At 34.7% G+C, this 26,343-nt stretch overlaps 1 protein-coding gene across 1 annotated transcript; it reads right to left on the reverse strand.

Annotated features, from left to right (window-relative positions):
• Window positions 1-1,398: 1,398 nt before the first annotated feature.
• Chc (clathrin heavy chain) lies at window positions 1,399-26,140 on the reverse strand. The gene is made up of 29 exons (XM_089708926.1): window positions 26,008-26,140; window positions 25,729-25,838; window positions 24,013-24,238; window positions 20,333-20,590; window positions 19,803-19,991; window positions 19,270-19,524; window positions 17,016-17,212; window positions 16,107-16,287; window positions 15,148-15,341; window positions 14,639-14,865; window positions 13,926-14,097; window positions 13,116-13,394; window positions 12,602-12,820; window positions 12,017-12,159; window positions 11,571-11,705; window positions 10,945-11,167; window positions 10,285-10,459; window positions 9,786-9,940; window positions 9,230-9,454; window positions 8,535-8,775; window positions 7,895-8,052; window positions 7,008-7,175; window positions 6,498-6,647; window positions 5,689-5,931; window positions 5,469-5,583; window positions 4,760-4,926; window positions 4,351-4,437; window positions 4,106-4,232; window positions 1,399-3,630 (listed from the first exon to the last, which is right to left on the reverse strand). The coding sequence occupies exons 2-29, from the start codon at window positions 25,768-25,770 to the stop codon at window positions 3,533-3,535; spliced, it is 5,049 nt and encodes a 1,682-aa protein (XP_089565052.1). The 5' UTR covers window positions 25,771-25,838; window positions 26,008-26,140; the 3' UTR covers window positions 1,399-3,532.
• Window positions 26,141-26,343: the final 203 nt, after the last annotated feature.

A 26,343-nucleotide genomic window follows, 5' to 3' on the forward strand; every position in this document is an offset into this window, starting at 1 on the left:
AAATATCGGTCCAGAAATTTTTATTATTTCTGTACCGAGGTGTCCATTCTGATTTTCTCCCACAGCATTCAATCCACCTTAGCCTTAAAGCAGGATTTTTTGTAAATCTGAAATATATGCAATATTCGTACATACATATAAATAAAGTAGCTGCTCCGCGCGGTTTCACCCCCGTGGCTCCACTCCTGTTGGTCGTAGCGTGATGATATATACCTTCCTCGATAAATGGGCTATCTAACACCGAAAGAATTTTTCAAATCGGACCAGTAGTTCCCGAGAATAGCGCGTTCAAACAAACAAACAAACAAACAAACTCTTCAGCTTTATAATATAAGTACCTATAGATTACATAATAGACAGGTTACAAGATTAACATTACAAAAAAAACGGCTAAATGCGAGTCGGACTCGCGCACGAAGGGTTCCGTACCATTAAAATGTTCTGCCAGTTAAAAGTAACCGAGCGTAAATTTTAATAAATATATACAAGACTTACAAAATAAACATTATACTCCTTTTTATGCAGTTGTGTAAAATTTTAATATGTATAATAAAGATTAATTCTCATCTCATTTCAAATTATACTTAGAAAAATATTTTTTTATCGACGTTCAAGTTAAAAGCAGTCCGTCACTAAGAAAGTCGTAAAAATTAACGACCTTTTAAGCGACGAGTTTTTAAATTCAACTCTATCACTAAGTTCATAAAGATTAAATTTGAATTTCTCTTCAAGATAGTCTCGCTACATCACTTTATAGTCTCGTGGGGAGTGCGGTTCAATATCGCGTTCTAAATTCAACTTTATCGCTAAGTTCATAAAGATTAAATTTGTATATTTTCTCTTCAAGATAGTCTCGCTACATCACTTTATAGTCTCGTGGGGAGTGCGGTTCAATATCGCGTTCTAAATTCAACTTTATCGCTTAGTTCATAAAGATTAAATTTGTATATTTTCTTTCCATGATAGTCTCGTGAGGCCGCATCAATGATCGAGTACACACATGACTCGATTATTTGTCTTGATCATATCGCTAAACGATACATCGACGATTATTAGAAATTGCATTTAATTAGAAATGTACGTTAAAAAAATAAAAAAATATACACAAATGAAAGGTTATTCCATCTTTTTTAATATTCGACATGTTTGAATTGCTTCTGCAAGACTTGACAGTGCAAAACGGCATTTTTAGCGGAGCACTCGCAGACGTCCTTTCGATGTTTTACGAATACGCAGAGTGTTCGTAATCGATTACGCAAGTAGTTTTTATGAAAGCATAAGATTTTTCGATTCGAATAATCTTATACCTCGGCAAAAGGGGAAACGCCTGCGTGTGTTATCCATTACTTAATGATCTAAGAGTGTAGGTGTTCAAGGGAAATAAAAATAAAATACCGGTTATTTTTCATATAATATATTCTTACTATAATAAAATTCAGGGAAACAGTATTATACACGAATAAATACAATACTAATGTTAAAACTACAAATTTCTTTTGCATTAAGTTAATATGATTCACTATTACAAACAATAATAATAAGTATTATTACAGATTGCTCATTAAACAAAAATGATAGGAATGATTTGAATTATGAAATTAGCATCAACTAATAAATCACATTATAATTTTATAATTGTGAGTTATATGAATTGTGTATTTTTCGTTTAAGCAATAAAAAATACACTCGTAAACAATATTTGATTCCAGTCATACCACTGGATGAATAATGAATATGTCTTACATTAACTAGTGAAGGCATTACAGGTGTGATACAACGCGCAACGCATTACCGCGTGCCAAAACAATACTCGCACACAAACGCAAACGTAATCAATAATTAATTCAAATTATAACGACAAACCGAACTCCGCCTACTCTAAACCTATTCATACCTAAATATTTTACCATCATACTTTCATAATTAATCCCATGTGATAAATTTCGTATTAATTTCATAAATATGCGCATCGACTAATTTGTAAGCATTATATACATATAACAATAAATTCAACTTTTGAAACAAATTTTAAATCTTTTGTACATAAGTATTGATGAACAATAAATGTTAATTTAAACACTGAAGCTTAACACTTGATCCAATTATTGCACTAAACTGCTATTTGAGGCCTGTCGATCTAAATCATTAGTTTCAAATATAGTTCTTTGTTCCTCTAATATTTACTAGTTCTACGAGATTAAAGGTTATCATAGTCATTTTTATTATTAATATGTAATTATATTTTACGGACAACAATATAAGAAATATTACAGCTGTAATATAGCTTTTATCTTTATATATATGCACCTTAGTTAGAATATTACTTCTACTGAAAAACATTAATCGCGAGAATGTTATTTAAGTTTATAATGACATGAAAAAATATATATTAAATTGATGCCGCATAATTTTTAATTGCTCAAAAGCTATAGTGCACATACATAGGTTTGCGATGTCGAGATTCTAACAATGAAATGAAATATAATCAAAATACTGAGTGTACTAATGTGGTGAATCAAGAATCTCTTCAACGCTAATAATTTATTATTTCTTATGTTTACATCTACAGAAATACATAAGAACTTTGTACAGACCGATGTTTAATAGAATCAGTCCAAAGATCTAACATCAATGCATTTTCGACGATAATTGTTAAGTTTCACTTATTTAGGCCATCAGCAAATGAAACAATGTACCCAAGATAGAATTATACAATCGAAAATGTATGGACAACATATTTAATAGACAGTTATTATGTAATTTGTCTAAATAACAGCAACACGATATAGTATAGTATATAGACAAAGCCCTAGGTATAGTATACCTATCTATTCCCACAAAACATTTATTGCAATATTGGTATATTCAGAGTTGTCAAATTTCAATTTATTGGTTTTATCTTGTCTTAAGATTGTTAATTACTTAAATTAAACCTATGTATGCAATAAATAAATTTAATGAAAATGTCAAATAAATAGCTGCTAACTATTTTTAAAGGAAAATCTGGACAATCTGACAACTCTGATTGAAAACATAGTTGAACTACAAATTGGCTATGTTATAGTCATTAGAATATTTACGAAACTTCTCTTATCTACTCTACAGTCGACAAAAACACTTGCATATATGCATTTAACATTTTGCAAGCGAGGGTCACTTGTCCCAGACCAGTCCATGAAAATGATGCAAGCAACATTTGTCTTAACAGGCGATATATACCCTGCAACCTACACATTGCAACCTGAATCTATTTCTCATATTCCGTAATTTGAAAACAATGAAGTTATAATTTCAATCACTGAATGAATCAACACATTAACACTTCACTTCACATCACATCACTGAATTTAACACATTTCTGCAAAAAGTAGATTTTCAATACACTATTCAAACACTAGTTGTCGCACTGTATTAACTTCAAACTTGTATGCACTGTATCACTTGAAGCACTAGTATATAGTGGCAGGTTGCAGGCGTTGATCGCAGGGCTCCATTAGAAGCGCGCGGTCCCCCAGGCGGGGGCGGGCGAGCCCTACATGCCGTACCCGTGGTAGGGCGCCGGCGACGGAGCCTGCGCCGCGTACGCGTACGGGGACTGCGCCGCTACGCCGGGGTACGCCATTGATGGACCTGTGGATAAGAGGACACGATTAGTTGAAATTAGAGAATACAATCCCGGGATCCCGACCCGTTTCTGATCCCGAAAATCCCGGGACTGTACTTGGTTAATCCCGGTATTTTCGGGATTGATATAAACAGTTATTCTATTTTGCATTCTACGATCCGTTGCGCCTTAACTATGACCTAGCCTAGATTATACCTTAGCATAAAATTATATAACGTTAAAAAACAAACCTAAGGTAGGATACGGATACGGACTATACTGGTATGGCCCTAATAATAGTAGACCTTAGAAGGGACTTTCCCATTCGGAAATTAAAATGTCACCCGTAAACTGTCAAATACAGCCAAAGAATACATTTTTTAAATAGTAGTTTAGTACGTTATTCGACGAATAAGTATTAACAAAGGATTGCAAAATCAGCCCTAAGTAGACTGACATTATTTCTCCCCAAATTTCTTTAAAAATAAAAACATAACTTACCGGCTGTAAGCATAAGTTGTGGTTCCATAATCATGGCTGGCTTGGCCTCGTGTTCAGCGCTCTCCGTGCTGCGCTTAGCGTCGGCTTCCTCTAGTTTCTCCACTTTCGTCGTTAATTCGCGTACAGTCTGCAAAATATTTTATTACATTACATCATTTATATAATAATATATTAAATGAATTAAAACGATCATGTATTTCAAAAAGAAATCTTGTAATTCATAAAACAATGATCATTTAAGTTACCTGAATAAGGAATGGCATGGCAAAGTCCATGATGTTGTGCCTCCATGCCAGCTCGATGACGACGTCGGGTTTCAAAAGGTCGTAGCACTGAAAAAATAAACGAGTTTCTAGATATATTGTTCCTATAAAAAAAATTGAACCTCCATTCAACCATTGAACAATTGATATAATCAAGATTATTTATTGAGTTATAAGATATGCATATATTTATATATAATACAGTAAATTTTGTAATATCAATTATCAACTCATAAAAATACTACTTTAGTATCCAACCAACAATCCAACAATCAAATTCGTAATATTTCACGTACTTTTACACTACTATTGTAGATTAAATTTGTAAATAGTTTCACACCTATTGCTTACCATCATCCAATACATTTATCAACATAAAGCATCTACCCACCTGGTACAAACAAGCAGAGAAGCACTCATAGTTGTTCCTCTCAAGGAACCAGTCGAGCAGCTCCTCGGCCACCTCTGGTTGGCGCGACTCAGACGCGTACTCCATCGCGTCCGCGTACAGTGCGTCCTTCTTGCATAGCTCCACGCTCTGCTTCCATCTGTTGTTGCCTGTTAACATAATAATTATTTACGGTTTTTTGTTTTAATAAATTGTACGAAATGTTAGAAATTGTTTGTTTTTAATTATTACTGGCTTTCTACCCGCTTATATATAAATATAAATGATATACTAAAACCTTCCTCGAGAATAACTCGGTCTATTAAAAAAATCGGATTAAAATTCGTTGCGTACTTTTAAAGATTTAAGCATACAGACAGATAATATCTAATTTATTTACCCATTTAGTTTCATTTCATTAATAAATAGGGTAAATTGAAAAAGCAGTATAAAACTAACAGCATTTGTAAGTATGAAAAAGTCAAGTAGTAATATAAGCTATGAAATCTATGACGAAAAAATAAATCGCAAAATGTGCTGGTAAGCGCATAACTCGAGAACGGCTGAAACGATTTCGTTAATTCTTTTTTTATAATATTCCTTGAAGTATGAGGATGGTTCTTATTGAGCGAAAACGTAAACATGTATCACTGGCGAAGACGGGGCGGACTGCTAGTTTTCAAATAAAAATTGTATAAACAACTAAATTTACCTTTGTATAAGTAGGCTGCAATTCGTCTGAATTCGGTGAGCTCGTGTTTCTCCAATTGTTGCGCCAACGCGATTGTGTCAAAGTTGTCGAACGCGTCTATCGATGTGCGTAATCCCTATAAATCACAAAACAATAATGAATAAACAAAGAAACAAAATACAAATTTTTCATCATTTTCAAAACAAACATAAAATACTATTCATCAAATTATCAAGCATACCTGATAATCCTCTTCATCTATAAGCAACGAGTTGAGAGCTTCATTCACCGCCTTGTTGTTCAAACTCTGCACCGATCTCAGGTACGCCTTGACAAGTTGCAAATGTCCAGCCTTCGTAAAGAAGTTCACCGCTCGAGTGTGGTCCATTCTTGGAGCAAGGACGAGAAGCAGGTCGTTGAGGAGCAGGGGTTTGTAGTCCAGGTAGAATTGGATGGCTTTGTAGTAGAGTTCCATGTTGGCTACCTGTAAATATTTGTAATGGGTGATTAATATGTGTATTCCATATACTTAGGAGCGATATAAAAAAAATTCTATAATTTTTACAAGATTTTTAATTCGAAATATTTATCGTTGAAAAAACGTATTTAAAAACATGAAAAAAAAAATTAAAAAAATCTGCAAGAACGCTGTGTAATTTCAAATTTGTCTGTTACTTTTTCTATTTGTGATTTTAAACAAATTTTATTACATAATTCTTTCAATTATAGCAGACGTGAGAACACACCAATTTGTTTCAGATTATAATAATTTAAGACACTTAATTCATAAAACAATTGGTTTTTAAAGACACTATAATAATATAATATTGCCGTGACAACGTCTTATAATTCGATAGAGCCGGCTGCACGCACCAAAAAACATGACTCATGCGGCGTTACCTCACTCTTGAGGCGTTCCATGTAAGGCTTGAAGTGCAAGCGAGAGCGCGGAACGAGCGACAAAGAAGCACAATCGGACGTTGTCACGTTCAACTATCGTCAGTAAACCGACTTTACAGACAAACAATTTTTTTATTTAAAGATACATACTTTAGTGACAATATCCTTAAAGTGTCCCTCCCGCCACGCCTCCGTGGGGTGCTGCATCATGGTGAGCGCCGCGTTGTCGTACTCCTCGTACTTGTCGTACAGGAACACCAGCTCCGACCACAAGTGCGCGTGTTCTGCTGCCCGGAGCACCTGTAACAAAATATGTGTAATATGTGTAATACCAATGTGGAATTGTTTAAATTGAAATTTTAGTAAAATAGTGTACACAAATAACACTAAGTCGACGAAGTTTGAAGCGACTTATTTGTTGCAAATGCATATAAAAATCTAGTATTGTTAGGATTAGAATATAGAATTACACTATTTTAATAATTGTGCTTATAAAACTTTGTTCTTTACCTTATAAATAGTTTTATGATATCCATAAAAATTGTTTAAATGTTTTTTATACAATAAAGTTGCATTCTCTGTAATCTGTACTTCACTGTCAGTTTATATAATCCATGAAAAACAACACACAATAAATAAGACTGTAACCAGTACACATACCTTGGGAATGTTAACCCTGGACCAGAACAGCTCGAGATGCTCCCTCATCTTGGCAGGCTTGTACTTTGAGTAGAGGATGGCCAGCTCCGTGAACATGCCCATGTGTGCTCTCTCCAGACCAAGGGCTGCTTCCAGGAGACTGATCAATTCGTCGAAGTGGCCTCGGTCCTGAAAAAAAATTGGTTGTTTGTAAAGTAGGTTTACGATCGAGATGTTTACGTGATAACATAATGCAGTGGCAGCGCTCGAAATGAGACGGGAGATCGGTCAGTCTCTCTCTCGTTATACCTGCGATCGCGCTCGTGAGGTTTTGGTGTGACACAAGTTTCTGAACATGTCACCCGACTAAAACGATTTTAAAAACTCGAAGTTTTAGAATAAAGTTATGGCAAAGTAAGCAATGGGTTAAGTGGTCCACCTGTTGAAAGTGGTCACCACCGATCTTACACATTAGGCGGTGTTATAGGTGCTTTGCCGCTCTTTTCATAAAGCCTCTAATGTCCTTATTGTTCGCGAACAGCGCGGGTGGTCAATCGATTCAAAGCTCCTCCGTTCGCGGAAGAACGGTATGGAAAAATCAGTAGCTTAGTTAAGACTATGTTTAGAGGTATACATGTCGAAGTAAATTTGATTTATTGCCTTATTTTGTATTTAAAAAAAACAATGTCAATAGACGGCCGCTGGAAAATAAAAAGGCGGCATTTTCTGTCATTCACTTTTGACGATAAAATAGAAAATAGAAAATAAAAAGGCGGCATTTTCTATCATTCACTTTTGCCGATAAAATAGAAAATAAAAAGGCGGCATTTTCTGTCATTCATTTTTGCCGATAAAATAGAAAATAAAAAGGCGGCATTTTCTGTAAATAGCTAATAATAATCGCTCACCTGGTAGTAATTGATCAGATCCTCTAGCTCGTCCGCGTGCACGACGATGTGCAGGCCGCACATCTGCGCGAGCCGGAACTCGCCCGCGTCCACGCACGCGAAGCACACCTCCTTCCACGTGCGCGTCGAGTTCGCTTTGCGCGCGCTGTCCACCGCGCCTAAGGTATACAATAATAAATTATTTAATATATAATTAGAAATATATATAGATAGATTTACATAAAACACAGAAAAAGACAAACAGAGACAAGTATGTACAAATGGCGGATTTATACTGTTTTTAAAGTGATATAATATATGAATACAATATGGCGTGTATAATTGAGGAACAAGTGCTATAATGTCTGTAAACTGATGTCTCCATAACAAACTTATGAGAATACATTTAAACGTGTTCATCTAAATAAATTAACAACCCATTCATTTATCAATCACCTCTAATACTTTAACGAAAGCTTTGAAATATTTAACATGTAAGAACGAATGAATGCACTACATATACTCTTTTCTTCTCTTTCTCAATTCTTATATGAAATTGATCATGAGCGACATAGCTGCCCATCACATACCATAATAATTATAAAAACAGGTATATTTTCCTTTATGTAAAATACAACCACTTATCTATATTATATATTACCTTGGAACTCCTTCAAGTGCACTAACGTGATCGCTAGGCGGGCAAAGTTGCTGACATTATTGTACAACAATTTAGCCGCGTTGTACATCTTATCGTCAAAGCACCGGTCTCCAATCTTCTGTATGTCCGCGTGGTTCGGTCCCGAGATGAACTCCTCGAGGTCTGCGAGTCGGCCCGTGCGAGCGTACGCGTATATCAGTTCCGATTCGATGTAAGATTCGCGCGCCTTCTTGCGCGCCATCTGGTGGACGAAAGTATGGTTTAGGAATGTAATTACGTTTTCAAATGATTCAGAGCTCTAGAGCTCTTCAAATATGTATAATATTATTGATTTTGTGTATTATGGCAGGTATAAAAAGCAATAGTACCTATGCTATAGCAAATTTATCTATAACACTTTTCTCTCTGGTGACCAGTCACGACATCTAAATTTAAGTATTAAAAGTGCATTAATAAAACGTGTATACTCATTTTCTAAGATCGTGTTAAAAAAGTATATTCCTATAGTACTGTAAGATTACCAACAAATCAGCATATTATGTGGTGATTGAATTGTTCAATCTCTCTCCATATAAAATGACATATTCCATTGCATGATTGATCACACGACCGGCTGGTTGCAACGCTCTGTGAACTCGTAGAAACATTTCAGGTCTTATCCCAGTAAAAACGTCCAAATATCATGATAACCATACCTGCAAGTACCGAACAAGATCCTCCCAGGACTGCTGAGCGCTGGCCGTAGCGACCACATCCATGTACGCGGAAGGATCATCAGCCTTGATGTACGAGTCGATGGCTTCCTTCACCAGGCCCTGTTGGAGCTGAGCCTTGGCCAGTTGCGACCACACGCCCGGCTCGTTGCAACGCTCGGCGAACTCGTACGCGCGTTTTAGGTCTTTCACTTGCTCGATTAGTACCTAGAAATTATTAATAATAAAATTTTACAATATAAAAACTTGCAGATAATTTTAGTTTGTTGTTTTTACGAACAAGTTTGTATGAAAAAATGATATTAAAGAATAGAGAAAAACTAGGCCATGGGGCGAAAGACGCAGGTACGAATCCCGTCTCTTAATCGAATTTTTTCCTATTCTTTTAAAAATTTCTTAAGTTTGTATAAAGATATGGATTATAATTTATACTGTATTTAGATTTGAGAAAACAATCCATTCTTTATAAAAAATTGGTATTTATTAACATAATAAAGAATAGATTTTAACTTAGGTTCATGAAAATAATGATACTAACTTGAATAGCGGAGGTGTTAACATCGAACTTCTTGAAAATAGCGAAAGCCTCTTCGTACAGTTCGTTGTTGATCGCGATGTTGGCGATATCTGGTGCGTCGTAGTTGTCCAAACGGTTGATGTACTCCATGACGCGGGTACGATCGGCCTTTATAGCTGCAATGTACATGTTGTTATTAACCAACTTCATTAAAATTTATGGAATTTGGTACAAACGTACTTTAAAGTCTGAAAGGACGTAGGATAAGTTTTATCCCAGGAATCGCATGCGAATTATCCTTTGATTACGCGCGCGAAGCCGCGGGCGGAAAGTTGGTTTGATATAAATATTCATTCAGAAGAATTGTTGTATTTTGCTACTATAAAACCAGATTCTATTTCAAGTTCAATTAGTATTTAACGATAAGAAGGAATGGAGTGTTCAAACAGTTGTCTATATAATTCGAAATAGCCAAGGAAAATACGTCGGTCATAAAGATCCAATATACAAAAAAACTCACCAGTAAGGATAAGCAAGTTCTGCAGATTCCTGTGGTCGGAGAACACAGAGTTGTCGAGCACGATCTTCTCCAGCAGTTCGATGAGTTCGTTCGGCAGGTCGGCCGTCATGAACGCCTTCACTGTCACCGAGATATCTTCCGGGTCTTGCGTCTCGGATAGAGCGGTTTGCACCACCTGTAATATTGAAGTGGATAATATAAATATATGTACAATTTTATTTCCTTTTTCTTGCATGTGTTAAATTTTTTTTTTATATTTATGCAATAATTTAGAAATATCTTATGACTAATCGATATAAATATCTCATAGTATGCAATATTTGTGAATTTGAGGCTTGCAGGGTATACCTAAATGGATGTTGTTGATATTTAGCTTTTATTTCTCTTAGCACTAGTTTCTTCGCTTGTTGACCTACTAGCAGCTTGTCTGCTTTTTGACGCTTATTTTCATATATAATTTGTTTCGCGCATATCAACCGCAATCAAGCGTCAGTCCTCGTGTACATGTACACCTCCGTATAGTTGCCAGGTCGATGAGCAGGCGCTTGAAGGGGTTTGCCTCAGCGAGCACCTCGTTTAATTTCATATATCATTTGTTTCATACATTTAAACCATTTGATGAGTGTTAGACTTTGTGTATTTGTACATCCGTATAGTTACCTGGTCGATGAGCTGTCGCTTGAAGGGGTTCGCCTCGGCGAGCACCTCGAGCCACAGCTCCTGGTCGCGGCGGCGCACGAGGTAGCGCGCCTGCGTCTTGAACAGCGAGTTGTCGTTGCACACCGCGATCAGCTCGCGGTCGCACTGCCCGCGCTCGTACGCCACGCACGCGAGGTGCGGGTCGCGCTTCTCGCAGTACCGCCCCACCACGCGCGAGTCGTACCTACATCGTAGTAATCACATGTACTGCTTGTTGACTTAGAATAAACAACTATTCACAATCGCATCACAGTTAAAAGTTGTCTGAGGAAAAACTCTGCCTACGCGTATATAAGGTAGACTTTTCTATACGCTCATATACAGACTTTGTACTAATCACGTAAAAAGTCTGGAGCTAAACTCTGCCTATGCGTGTCTCTGAGGCAGACTTTACTATTCACGTAAATAATACTTTACTGCCACGATATAAGGTGTTAATTTGAATTAATGTATTAATGCAACACCGCCCCAACTTTTTGACAACAGTATGACCAAAAACATTAAAATAAACTGTTAATACACGCTACATATTTCCATTTGTACATAGTCACTTTCATGAATTATTTGATTAAATAAACTACACTCACCATTGATTCTCCTTGAGAAATCTCTCGGGGTTATTGTTAGAGTCGATGTAGATCTTGGCGAGCGCGTTATGTGTGGCCGGCTCGGTGCAGCCTTCGTGCACACGTGTTTCCAACCAAGGTAGGAGGAGCTTCAATCTGGACAGAACAAAAGAAAACTTTAGTAAAATATAATTTACTTTTTAAATAGAATAAAATTTGGTATCACTAATGCTTATTGTTATTATACTGAGATAATAAGATAGAAACTATAGAAATTGCGATAGTAATATTCTTTTAAATTTTATATCTGTCTTACTGTTCATCAAGCGTGATATTCGGAACAGCGATTTTAGTGAGACTTTCACATGACGTCAAATAAGTTTGCAGTTTACTATATCGCATATTACCTAATAGATAAGACAAAAGGATGTCTATAGTCTGGTCACAAATAATGCATGAAAATATACCTATTTCTCTTCTCAACTTCGGCCACAAGTTCATCAGTGGAGAACTGGCCGCGCACTACGAGGATCAAGTTCTTGATGATGTCCTCAGCGCAGTCGACGTCCAAGAGACCACCGACAACCACTGGCAGACGTGATGGGTTCACCTATAAACAACAAAGAAATATAGACATCAATAAGAAAAAAAAATGTTGTGTGGTTTTATGAAACCACGGTAAAAGTGAAACTGTTCGAACGGTTCTGAACACTGCTTTGTGTAGCGCATGTCGCGTGACGGTCGGCTGCCGAGTAGGTATACCTACTCGGCACTCGGCAGCCGCGATACACGCGACATGCGCTACACAGACCAAAAAGTTTGAGACGATGTAATAAAAGTTTCACTTTAATATTTAAAGGATTTTTTTTTATTTGTAAGCTTCAATAACATTTTTATTAAATAACTATTAAAGCTCTATTTCATTTTTTAAAACAACAAAAAAGTTACATGTTTCAGTCACGAAACAAAGTTACTTTTTTAGATAATTTTGTTTATCTTTTCACATGGTACTAAATTCCAAAAATGAAAATAAGTGCAATATAATACTGTACCTTTTGCACATAAATCTCGATGTACTTCTGCAAGCTGTTCCTGTACAGGTAGAGCACCAGGTCGTGCACAAAGTCGAATCTGTCGCACACAATAATGAGCGGCAGTTGGTCGGGCAACTTCGCTTCCTTGAGGAAATTCTTGACACGCTCTGCGTTGTAGCAGTTAGATTCGCGGCAAATGCGCTCCACTTCTTTGATCTGGCCCGTTTTGCATGCCGCCTAGAATTTTTAAAGTTAAAGTTTTAATAATAATTATATGTACGGGTCCAATATGTCTACACAGAGAAACAGATTTAAAATAAGTTCTGTGAGACATTATTCTACTCTGGATAAAAATTACTAAAAGGATATTTTTTGCAAATAGGAAAATTTCCAATACTTCCAGGAAATGGTATAGGAATAGTAGTTAATGCTTTCAAAGCATATCAAACATAAATTATACAAACTTAGAAATAAACCATACTTATCATTTAAATAATCAAAATAACTTCAACTAGGCTGAAGTAATAATTACCTGAATATACTTGAAGTGAACTTCCGAATCCTGGCTGAAATTGACAATAGATCCAAGGAAATAGAACAATCCCTCGTACGTCTTGAAGCTCTCGAACAGTTCAATTAGAGCTTTAGTTGTCAATTGCTCATGGTATTTGGTGGCAATCTGTACGCAGATCTGCAAGTTCTGGCGAATGTTAGCTTGGAGCATCGCCTTGAGGCATTCGAGCGAGTCCTCCACGGAGAGAGTTCCGAAATAGGTGACGAGCCAGTCCGCGGACAGCAAGTGTGTGTGAACCTGTAATTAAAGATTCAAATAAATAAATAATGTAATTATAGATAAAAATATAATAGATATAAAAAATTTAAAACTATCTTTGCTATACATCAAACCGAATTCAATTGAAAAACGATTGCACAACTCATATTTGAAATTTTCCATCATAACATATTTCAGAATTTAACCAGAATTGATGCAAAAAGTTTTCGAGTTTTTTGCAGCATACATAAACATTTTTAAATACAGAGATATAATTAACAGCTAGTCTCTTCTTAAAGTTAAAACTGTCTCAATTTATCATCACTTATGCTATTTAATTATTGTTCTAGGATATTAATTATTTTATTAAAGTGAAACTTTTATTACATCGTCTCAAACTTTTTGGTCTGTGTAGCGCATGTCGCGTGACGGTCGGCTGCCGAGTAGGTATAAAGCAGTGTTCGGAAAGTTTCACTTTTACCGTGGTTTCATAAAACCACACAACATTTTTCATAATGTCTTTTTTTCAATTTTGTAACAAAAAATCTAACATAACAAAAGTCAACATACCACAGCCCGCTTAATATCATACAGGTCGGTATAATGTTCCAAGGCCCGTTGCAACAGCCCCGCCTTTTCACACAGTTGCGCAACGTGCGCGCGGTCGTAGTGCGTGAACATGCCGTTGCCGAGGATCGCGTCTGCCACTTGGGGGGCCGACATCAGGTTCATTTCGAGGAGACTGCAATGAACAATTGAAATTAATAACACACATGAAATTTAATTACATTAAAACTAAACATTAATTTAAAATAATTATTTATGATCCAACAGACAGTGGAGTAATTAAGGACTTTTTAACGGAATTTAATCAGATTTATGTATTATATTTTGCATCGCGTTATGCTGTGCATTCGTATCACTGCCGCACATTTACCGTACCACTATATCTATATCTCGCCCTACATTAACCGCCTAAATTGAAAGAGACTTAGCTGCCTTTGCATGCTAGTGAAGTGACATCTATTGGTCTAAAATCCGAATATAGGTCGACCTGCACCGGCGTGATAATAGAATGAGACCAATTTTATAATAAATGTAGTCTATTAAAAAATCTATTAAAGATGGGTTGACTGAAAAAATCCTGGACAGGACATTTTTATTAATTTTTAAATAGACTACATTTATTGGTCTAAAATTATTGGTCTCATTCTATTATCACGTCGGTGCAGGCCGACCCATATTCGGATCTTAGACCATATTTATTAAAACTATCCGCTCACCGTGTCTGCAAAGGTCCCTCCTCAGGGCGGTTGTTCTTGAGCGCGTCCAGCAGAAACGCGGTGCACTGCTGCACCATGTTCTGCTCCATGAACACGTCCACAATCTGGTTGATGTCAGCGAGCGGAGGCTCTTCAGCCACCAGCATGCCCGCAAAGCCGGCGCCTTGTTCCGGGCTCGTGCGCATTACGGAGCGCAGGAGGTAGATGTAGTCGGGCGTGTAGCCAACCTGAAATAATATGGGTAAATTTTATGCCAATACGTTTTCAACACGTTAATTGACTATTAAGTAGAATACGATAATAATTGTGTCAAATTTATCTGAATTAAACTAAATTATTCATCAATCACAATTTCTATTATTAATTCAAACCGTCATGTGCAAATTTTTGTTATGATGTTAAATGTTTATAATGGTATGAAGTAAGAACATTTGATAAAAATATCGAAACCAAACATTGCAAAAGCTTTTTCCATTTCAAAATAGCTGGATAAATCATTCAAAACTCACCTTCTTAGCATAAAGCACAATTTTCTGAAACTGGCCAGTCTCAGCGAAACACTGGATAACTTTGCTGGCCACATTCGCGCGAAGATACACCGACAAGGCCAGAGTGGGGTCAACCTGCTTCACCAGGTCTCCAAGCTCTTCCGAACATTCCAACTTCTCTTCCTTCAACCACTTCTCAAGAAGTTGTTTGCGACCTGATTATAAAATACATTTTTAACCAAGTTCAAAAAAAGGAGCTTCTCAATACGGCCGACATATTTTTTTTGTGAATGAATTGGCAAAATAAGCAGATTATTTCCGTCCCTTTTATAAGCAAAATGAGTGTAATAAAAAATCTGAATATGAAAAATAGGATGTCCATTTATTCAGGCTCATTTTCAGTTTTTGAAAAGTTCAAAATAATAACAATAAAAACTCATCCATATAAACACTAATACACTGTTTGTGCAATTAGATATGTTTATTTTTTTAACATTGTCATCTAAAACAGTTCAAGTTCATAGCTCTGTGATAAAAAGTTTAATGAACAGAAGTGGAGATAAGATATGAAGTGCACTTGAATAATATTATCTACTAATAAGTTAGAAAAATATTTTAAACACGTATTTTATTTATTATTGTTGTACATGTCTATTATCGTAGTCGTACAAATATGCACATTCTTTTTATATCTTGAAAAACGGATTTAACGTCTGTGTTAGCTTTCATATGGAAAGCGAAAATACACGGAATATTAATTATTTTTATTTATTTATATTTAGATCTGAAATCAGTCGCAAGACTATAAGCCGATGAGGTGACTGGCACGAGAATATGTAGATCGAGACACTACGAGACCAGTGACTCGTCTGCCTTCATGGGCATGGGCCATGGGCAAGGGGATTGGAATGACACGTGATTGTGATATTAAGAATTAAATTTTAGAGAACAAAATACATTGACTATCAAGTAACACAAACCTTGCAGCAGCACGGGGCGGCACAGCTCGAGCGACTCGAACTTGTTGAGCTGCGCCTGGTCCAGCAGGATGCCGAAGTACTGCAGCAGCGGCGACGTCTGCCCCGGCTGCGTCGGCACCTGCTGGAAGCGCTGGATCGTCTGCGGCGTGCGCAGGATGCCGCGGGGCGCCATTGCTGCCACCTGGTTTGGTTTTTAAATCGTAATATTTGTAAAAAACACTGAATAACACAAAAAAAATTAATAAACTGGAGGAAGGAAGGTTGAATTCCACCATCGAAAAAGGGAGGATCCTCGATCAGTCTACTGGCCGGCCGTTAAGGCCCCGATTAATGATGTCGGAAAGTTGTAAATGATCTGTAGCGAAAACATTTCGCTTCCGCGATTCAGAGCGAGATATCGCTACAAAAACAAAAGTTAGTATGGCAACTTGAAATAAGTAAACCATTTCTTGTGAATATGTTAAAACTTTATCCTGCAATTGTGATTGTGAAAACTACTTGAGGATGCTTTAGTATCTATTTACAGTTAAATTAGAGCATAAAAATTTACATCAGCTATAAAACTAAAGTAATTCCAACTCCCATCATCCACGGCAGTAATAATTCGACAGTAAAGTAGTAAAGTTTATTACGGAAGTTTTAATGAAGTAATTTAGTTTTTCATCGTAAGTACAGATAAATATTTGACACAGGTTTGACTAGAAGCGCGCACTTGGAAGTATACAGTTCAATAGAACTGGTTCTCAAAACGCTCGCTAGAAAAGCGCGCGATAAATATCACGAATGTTTCCCTATTAATAACTCAGGCCCCGGAACCACAGACACAATGGAAAATCTATTGTGTCGCGGTCGGATCTGGCCGTTCGGGGCTCAATGGGTTAAACAAAACCATAATAAGACTCTTCTTACCTTCGCAGCTTCCCCATACTGTCCATTAGTGAACAGCATGTTGAACTTCCTGACAAACAGTTCTTCAGCACCAGCCAGGTTGTTCCTCACGGCCATTCGGAGAGCCAGCTCTGGGTTCTGCAGGCCATTGTTGATGTATGGCACAATGGAGTCTTCCTCCACTGTTACCGAGAGCACTTGGCCCTTGCGGTTCACACCTATGAATTACAATTTACAATTTTCATTATTGAAGTGAAAACTTCTTTAGCGGCGTTGGGTATAAAATCTTAAACTCGCGTCAGGACACGTGGCCTGATCGAAAAAGCGTAAGACGCTCGGTGCAATTATCAAGCCTGGAGAAGTAACAATTAATTGAACAATAAAGCACTAGTTTGGCCTTTTTGGCTTATGGCAAAATGTCATGCGAAAAAAGAGGACAGATATATGTCAGTTCGACAGTTTGAAATGACATGTAGCCATTTCAATTTGTTTTAGTGACCAGTCTGGTCACTAACGCATGGTGATTTTAATTATTGTTTTTGAAGTGAAAAACGTGTTTTCTAGTTTCTTATGTTATTTTCTGAAAAGGTAATTTACTTAAGATTACATGGCTTGTGTTGTTCACGGCTGTAAAAGCCGTAGTACTGGGAAATCGGATGAAGATTGGAATTTGTCTTTTCACAGGTTATGATCAATTTTTTTGTTAATTGTATTATAAATAAGTTAATTTACGTTATTTTCATAATCATCTATGTTTTATCTAACCGTAATCATTTAAATGAAATCATAATCAGCTTAGTTTTTAGAAAAAATGCAAAATATAACTTCCATAGTGTTGTGCAATTATCGATACTTGAGTAGGTACGAAGTACTTCATTGATAATGACTGCTTTAGGTTAGGAGAAAGAAAAAGGTATTTAAGTATGGATTTTATTATTATTTGCAGGTTTCTGGCTTGAGAACAATTAAAAGATGTTTGGGTTAAAGCTATAGCACAGGAAAAATTGGAAGCCTTCAAAACATTCTCGGCCTTGTTCAAATCATTTCGAATCAGACGGGAAGAAAAGTATAGTGCTTTGCAGAGATGCTGTGCCACAAGTTTAAGGTGGCATCTATTTTAAATAATAAATATTGTAATTTGTTAATTAAGTATCGAAATAAAATGTTGTAAAAAATTTTTTAAATTTTATTTGTTTTATTTGAAGCAATTTATTTTAAACTTTTACCAGTTTTTTCCCGTGGGTATGAGTTATTTTCCCGCGGTAAATTGTAGCCTATATGTTATTCTGATGTTTAATCTATAATATGTATAATTGTAAAGTTCCATAAAAACTCATTCAGTAGTTTTTTCGTGAAAGAATATCAAATGTCCATTCTTATATATTTTTGCTTTTATAATATTAGTAGGATACGATTATTGATTTGTAAAAAGATCAACCAGGTGGAAGTCAGATTCGCGCACGAAGGGTTCCGTATAATTCTATGAATGAATCTATGAAAACAGGAAAAAATACGTACCTTTTTACGAAACCATAAAAAACAACCAAAACCTAAATACCTAATAATATTTTTTTATAAATACCACTACCATACAATGCAAGGCAGTCAATACGCATCGTAAATGAATAATTCCAAATTAAACGAATCTTAAAATTTGGAATTACCTATCCATAATTCAAAATTAAAAGAATCTTAAATTATCTTCAAGCAATTATTTATCGATATTTTAGTATTCGATAAAGTGGCAAGCACTACCTTTTTAGAACAAAAAGTGGCTACATGTGGATTTGAATGCCAAGCCGATAACAGTGTGTTGTCTCTTTCTATCGCATTAATTAGGGTATTGAATAAAAGAGAGCCACTATATAAGAAACGTTCAATTAATTGTTACTTCTCCAGGCTTGTTAATTGCTCCGAGGTAAGACGGATGTTTTTTTTTTTAGCCCTTATATTCCATGCGTAAGACGGATACCATTCCAAAATATCAAACATGCTGAATGTTAATAATTAAGTTTTCACTTCTGCTGGCACTCCCGGAGTGCAACCCATCTTTTTTTTTTTAATTATTTTGAATACTATGAAATCAAACCTTATTACCGTAAGTGTAAATGGTTGTTCTAAACTTAAATATTGATTACTTCGTACTGTTTCACAAAAACTTTTTAATTTACAATACTTTTGTCCTTATAGAATTCAATTAACTTAAGTATGTATCCAGTTAATTAAATTGCATCATAGAGACTTCGTGAACTTTCCAGATAAAACAAAATCTTACCAATAATTCCGCCAGTGGCTTCATGAGGTGCAGTCACAAATATGGTGTCAGATGAGATGCGGTTCATGTAGATGCATGTTCCTGTCTCAATATCATACATGTGAATGTAGCCGTACTTCGTGATGAGGTAAATAACATCGTATTTGGGCGACACTTGCATCGCTACCGGGAAATCGTTCTGCGCTTCAGCTGGGAAGAACACATCGACCGCTTTCTTTTGGAAAGGTTGGTTACCGGCTGGCGTCTGTCCCACCTCTGTGAATAGAAATATTATTTGTATATTTATGAAAAGAAGACTGGTGAACAAATTTTCATAATCAAATATTGTTGATGTTAAGTTGCATTGGATTTGAATATAATAATGTGTGTATGTGTTTTTTAGCTTGTTGTTCAAACAAAATCTGAAATTAAGAATTAAGCTTAATATTGTAAAAACTCAGCCACAAAATGTTTCTATTCTCACTTTAGTCTTAAAAAAAAGATGTATTTATCTGACAAAATGGTTCCAAACTTAACCAACAAAAACAACTCACCGATGATATGCAATTTGCCACCTTGCGCTGTACGCACTGCGAAACAGAACAGCGTGGAGGGTTCCGCATTGCCCTCCGCCTTGAACGTCGCGAACGATGCCGCGTGCCCCTCGATCGGCTGCGAGCACTTGCGTTCCACAGAGTACAGCTGCATAGCGCCCACCACGCGGTTCTGTTGCGCGGATATACCTGGCGAACAAGAAAAATATTAATTATATATTTCAAAAAAAATATTAAAAAATGATGATGATGTTAAAATTGATCATCTGAACATTTATAAATTTGATAATGTAAGAAAGTTTGTGTTCTAATTTTTCGTAATGTTGCCGTAAAATTAACACTTAAATTATTATCCAACTGCAAACTATCAAAATGAAATTAACCATAACATACTGCTTTAACCGTGATATATAGTTATTTTTCCATGCATATTTTGTAAAAATATATTCTACATATTGATTATTTAATAATACTTTGATTCATAAATCATAAGTTAATGACATTCTTATACAATTAACTTATAAACTTACCAACTAACAGTAACCACTGCTGCTTCGGGTCAGTCCTGTAATTGATGATCTGACATTCAGCGAGCGATGAATGCCGATCGAACATCTTCACGGGCGTCGAGTCGCCTTCCATGGACCAATGGTAGACGGACATCTTGGTCACTAGCGCGAGCGTGTTCGGAGAGATCCACTTCCAGAACACGACATCCTCTGTCATGGTGTGCGCTTTCATCTTTGATTTCATCTCGATGTTGAATATTTGGAGGGTCTTTTGGGCCGCTGTGATATGAATACAACTAAGTTATAGCAAAGAGTTCAAATGAGCGTGTAATATTAATATTATTCAGTGTTGAAAACTATATAGAAAACAGAATCAAATAAAATTATTTCCATTTTATTTTTCTTAAATGTTTTACTTTTATATTTTTGTTAAACTACCTAAATAGATTCCTATTCGAAATAGTTTTTAATTCTTAAATGGGCTTCATTTACATGTCAGAAAGAAGATAAAATATCATAACTAAATTAAATAATCATTTGCATATTGTAAAGTAAGGATTCATATAAGATGCAATCTTATTATATTTTTATAGCCATTGCTTATACTTGTAGCTAAATGCATGTCAAGGCTGTATTATGTATATCTGGTAAAGACAATGACATAATCACAATTTGATATTTTCCGAATGAATGAAAAATATCGAAAGAATTTAAAATATTCTTAAAATGGCTATTGTTGAATTGTTTCGATAGATATTAAATGTTAATGTTAGCTAAATTTTATATCCGGTTGTTTTAAAACTTTTTGAAATTTTATGCTGATGTGGCAGTGGTGAAAGTAAACGCCCACCACTTCTAAGTCATGATGTCAAGTTGCCTTAGAAAACCTATTTTACTCTAAGTTCGTCGTCAGATTATCCTAGAGAAACAGAGAAAAGGCAATAAAAACGAATCTTTCAGTCATCACAAAAGCTTGAAGTTATTATTGAAATCATACAAAAGTATTTATAATAATAAATAATTATGTATATTGTAAAGATATTAAAATGAGAATAGAATATAAAATTATTTTCTGTACTTAGTACATTAAGTTGACTACGACAAGTTTTCATTTTAGAAAGTATATATACTATTTTTAAAGCATTATAATTTAAATTATAGTTTTTTGCAGAAATTAATCATACTGTAATCTGAATGCAAGACAACATTTCGAACATAAAATTCCCATTTACTCGCATGCATGTTCAGCGCATTTTACATTACTTTTCATATAAAAGTGAAGTCTAATATATGCGTATGACTCATCCACGAGTCAGTGCTCTAGCCTGACGGCGAACCGTGACGCAATCGATAAACATGTCTTCCCATCCTATGTAAACAGTATCATGCCGTATTGTCTTAATATTTTTGTTATATTTCGATAAATACCATATATTCCATTCCATAAATTATAATTATATTAAAGAATAAGCTATGATTTTCATTACCAAAAACCAACTAGTAACCGAGCAGTCTTTTTAGGCTTTCCCATTTCCGATATCTATAAATCGTGTTATAGGATAAACGACTATGCTATCTAAAAGCATTTATCAGTATATCACCACCTTTATTGGTGGTGATTCAACAATAGTACGGTTACATGTTCATAAAAAATAATCAAATCAAACTTTTGCAATTTGGCGTTTGTTAAGTGCATAAGTCTGTATTAATTAAATAAAAATGTTTATTTACAATACATAAATATTGTTTATTATTATAGTAATTATCATTATCATATTCTAATATTATTGTTTACCCTTTCGTGAACCGTAAGTTTATGATTCAAATTGTCAAAGGTCAACAGTCTGGTTATTCTCGTATTTAGACTTTATTTATAGCTAATTAATAAAACAAATGCATTATTATAGTAGTAGGATCGAAGATACGAGAATGTCCACGGAAATGTCCATCGGGAATGTCCACATTGGCCAAACGAAAAACAATTACGCAACCGAAAAGCATGTTAAGTTGGGTATTGTTGAAGTTTTCTGAATTCCGCAAACAAGTAGGCAATCAATGTGATACCGCACTATGCTATTATACGCGTTCTGGCTTGGCGATCTGCCTACGCCCTCTTTTTAATCTCACTACCCCGAATATTGAGGTGTGGGCGTTTCAATGACACTCAGCTTAACGACCATTCTCAGTTTAACCTATTTTTTGTGAAAATTTGAACATAAAAGACAACTTAATTTCTTTACAAAGACTATGAGAAAAGAAGTTCAAAGATTTCGCTCAATCTACCGTCAAATCTAATCAATCGTAAAAACGAAATCGAACAAGCGAAATTATACCGCCTCGCATCGTAAAATTAATATTGCAAATTGCATAATGTTCAAATGAAAACAAAATTTAGAAGCGATATTTATGGCCATATAATTTTAATCCATATGTGCATCAAATGTTTTGAATGTTTCGTCGACCGATTTGGCGAAGTATCAATTTTTCGGCGATGAATTCGTAGCCAAGACTAAGTTTATATAAATCAACTTTCCGCTTTTTTAGTATGTATTGGGAATTTAAAATCTGTGGGTTAATACACTAACTATTTACACAAATAAATTAAATTTACAAAATGAACATGCAAAATAATTTATTTGCTTTTTGTTGCAAAATATACAATTGCAGGTAATACATTGATATAATCATAAATACAGCTAAGTTTAAACATCAAACCTTATAAATGTACTTAAGTGGGTAATTATTTGTATTATCAATTATGTAAAAGACATTAACTCTTGCTCTGTACTATTTTGTATTGTTAAATGAGTTGCCTGAACCAGGAAAGAAGATATTTTTTTTATATGTTTTCTGTGTGACATTATGTTATTACCGACTTTGTTCTCATTATCTTTAACAGTCATCCTATCCTGTCTTTCCTACTATCCTACTAATCCTACTAATATTATAAATGCGAAAGTTTGTGAGGATGTGTGTGTGATTGTTACTCTTTCACGCAAATACTACTGAACCGATTACAATGAAATTTAGCACACATATCGAGGATAACTTGGATTAACACAAAGGATAGGTTTTATCCCAATTGGAAATCCCACGGGAACGGGAACTATGCGGGTTTTCCTTTGAAAACGCGGGCGAATCCGCGTGCGGAAATCTAGTATTTTCATAATTTCAGTCTTTATAATTCAACATTTCACTTATTCTATAAAATAAAATTTATTTATTTGTACTACTTAAGTTTTACTAAGTTTGAAAAATATGTATAAGTTTTCTGGACAATGTAAATCTAGTATCCAAGAATATTATAATTTTTAATTTAGTGTATGAATGAATTTAGTTTTTGTATATCATATATATATTTATTTCTTCTACTCATAAAAAATTTAACCCTTTTTTTGTTCTTACTTTATATTAATTAATAAATTAATAAATCCAATAAGAAGTTATTATTAATGATCTCAAAAAAGGGGTGACTAAACTAAATATTTCCATGGTGAAAGGGTTATGTAACATCTCCATCTTGTGTCAAACAGCTCTTTTATTGGTTGACATAAAAATTATAATTAAATTTAAATTCTAGCATATTTTGTTCTTTAAACAATTTATTTCTCTACCAACCAAGTCATACATCATCAATCAACCAACCACTCATCACAAACTTTATGGAAAAAACGGTATGAATAAATTGTTTGATTTCTAACCTTCCACCCCTGCCTTTCCCTTGAGTGCGATAACCTTGCTGGCCGGGTTCATGATAGCCGAGTCGGCGCTGATCGGCCGCCTGATGGGGTTCGTGGGGTCCCCAATGTCAATGATGACCACCTCTGAGGTGTCACCAACTTTCTCACGGACACAGATGAATTTGTCCGACTCCATTGTCAGGGTGTTGAAGGAGATGGACGCCGGATTGATGCCGATGTTTGTGAGCTGTAAACAAATAGTTTTAATATATGATGTACCTACTTAATATATAAAGCTTTCTTCACATATTTTTTTTAATAGTAGGTATCAGGTCTTATTTATAGTCTCATTGTGATAAACATTAAGTTAATTACAAAATATAACTTATTCCTGTATGGTGTCGAATGAATGTAATTTGTTGTTACAATTTTCTTTATTTTTAATCTTCTATTAATAGAATTTAAGACATAAACTAAATCATTTTGAATGGACTTAAAGGATAATTATTTTTACAAAAAACTACCAATTTATATTAATAAATTAAGAGTTATAATTTAAATTGGTCTATAGAAGACACAACAGCTTTAAAAAAAGTGAATCATCAATATTGGTTCACTCAGTTGAAAGTTTTAAGGTAACAAACCCAAAAATAAGTGAATTGAGCACCTCCTCCTTTTCTTGAATATGTAGAAAATTTAAGTGGTGCTTAATACAATATATTCTTCATTTTCTATATCTTTCTTTATCATGTCATCAAAAATAAATCATCAATAATCAATGTCTTAACATTAAAGAAAGTACTAGTAGAATTCATTCTGTTTAATTATTAAGAAATCATTTTGGAGTAAATATGAAGTACTATTATAGCTACCACCTAATTTTATATTTCATTAAAGTACAAGAGAATTTTCATTGATAAATATACAAATTCAAATTCACTATAATATCTGTCATTGATTCTTTAGTTAATTAGGAAGAAAAATTAAGGAGTGCACATTAAAATGTAAATTCGTTAATTTTTATTTTATTAATATTGTGAAAAAACCCTAAAAAAATTAAATTTCATCAACAATACATTGTTATACACTTATCAGCTATATTTATCAGTTACAAATTCATAAAACAACTAAAAGGGATTAGTCACTGTTGTAAGTTTCTGCCCTTGTTTCTTTTTGTGAATAATATACATTGGGTAAAATATAGAAAAGTATATACAATAATCTACAGTCTATAAGGTTTCTCTTCACCCTTATTTCTCTTTGTAATGTAATATTATATGCAGGATCAGACAGAACAAATTTTACTTTCCAATTAGAAAAAAAAAAATATAATTAATTTAAAAGTTACGTATAAGAAGAAACAAAACATAATTTCATACATTTTAATCCAATAAGTACATTGTTTATCTGTACTGTATCTATTGAAAGTTATTTGGATTCAAAAATTATATTAAAGTTGTAGTGTAATACTGATTAAATCATATTCATTTCATTCAATAATCTAGAAAACATATGATCCAGAAAGAATATGGAACAAATCAATACCGGCACCCTCTGGCATTTGCTAGGGGGTGGAAACTGTCAAGCAATTGCGCAATGTCATATTACTATCACATCCTACTTCTATTTATTGAATACTAATAGAAAAGCAGAACAAAGGAGATATGCAAATGATAATTAGCCCTTTCTCATCAACCGCTATCGGCAAATCTGTTAAAAAGTGATGGGCGTACTCACCTGTAAATGCTCTTGAAAACGTATAGGTAGTGGTTGAGCCATGGTTGCTAATTCCCTTTATTTTAACTACACCAAGGAAGCTATCGAGCGATCTTCAGATATCGCGGCTTCTGAAAATATAACACTGTTTCAATTTCACTTTTCTCTCATACGATACGATACGAATAACACCTTTTGACAATCAACATGGCGATCATTCATGTTTCAAAGCGAAATGATTAACGACCGGAACTAGAAAAATATATTTGTTTTTTATACAATTACATTTACGTTACTCACTATTTAATTTTACTTCTACATGAAGAAAAATTAGGTAATTGTTTCAATTTTTATTTGTAAGGAAAAAACTACGATTAATGCACCCACAGCTGCCACATACACAAATGAATGAAACAAAATGAACCGTGAACGAATATGAGAAAGAGAAAGACAGCATCAAAACTGCTGACCAATCAAGTTCTACGTTCGAATACTTGTACCTATAATTTTATATCTGATTTTTTGTAAAGGACATGGAATTTCATTTTTTTAGTTATTTTTTCATTTAAATTTAGTAAATTATTTTGAGTGCTTTCAGTAAAATTATAGGTGTATATTTAAATACTATTAGAACCA

Source organism: Colias philodice, chromosome 21 (assembly GCF_061535455.1).
Source record: "Colias philodice isolate Cphi_HAF_F1 chromosome 21, ilColPhil1 Martin Lab GWU primary, whole genome shotgun sequence".
NCBI lineage: Eukaryota > Metazoa > Arthropoda > Insecta > Lepidoptera > Pieridae > Colias > Colias philodice.

Coding starts and splice junctions, on each gene's coding strand:
- Chc (XM_089708926.1), bottom strand. CDS start 25,770: ATGGCTCAACCACTACCTATACGTTTTCAAGAGCATTTACAG. Junction 14,098..14,638: donor GAGGGACCTTTGCAGACACG/GTGAGCGGATAG, acceptor TGTTCATTGCAG/TCTCCTCGAAATGAACCTGA. Junction 10,460..10,944: donor AGCGACAGCTCATCGACCAG/GTAACTATACGG, acceptor TCAATATTACAG/GTGGTGCAAACCGCTCTATC.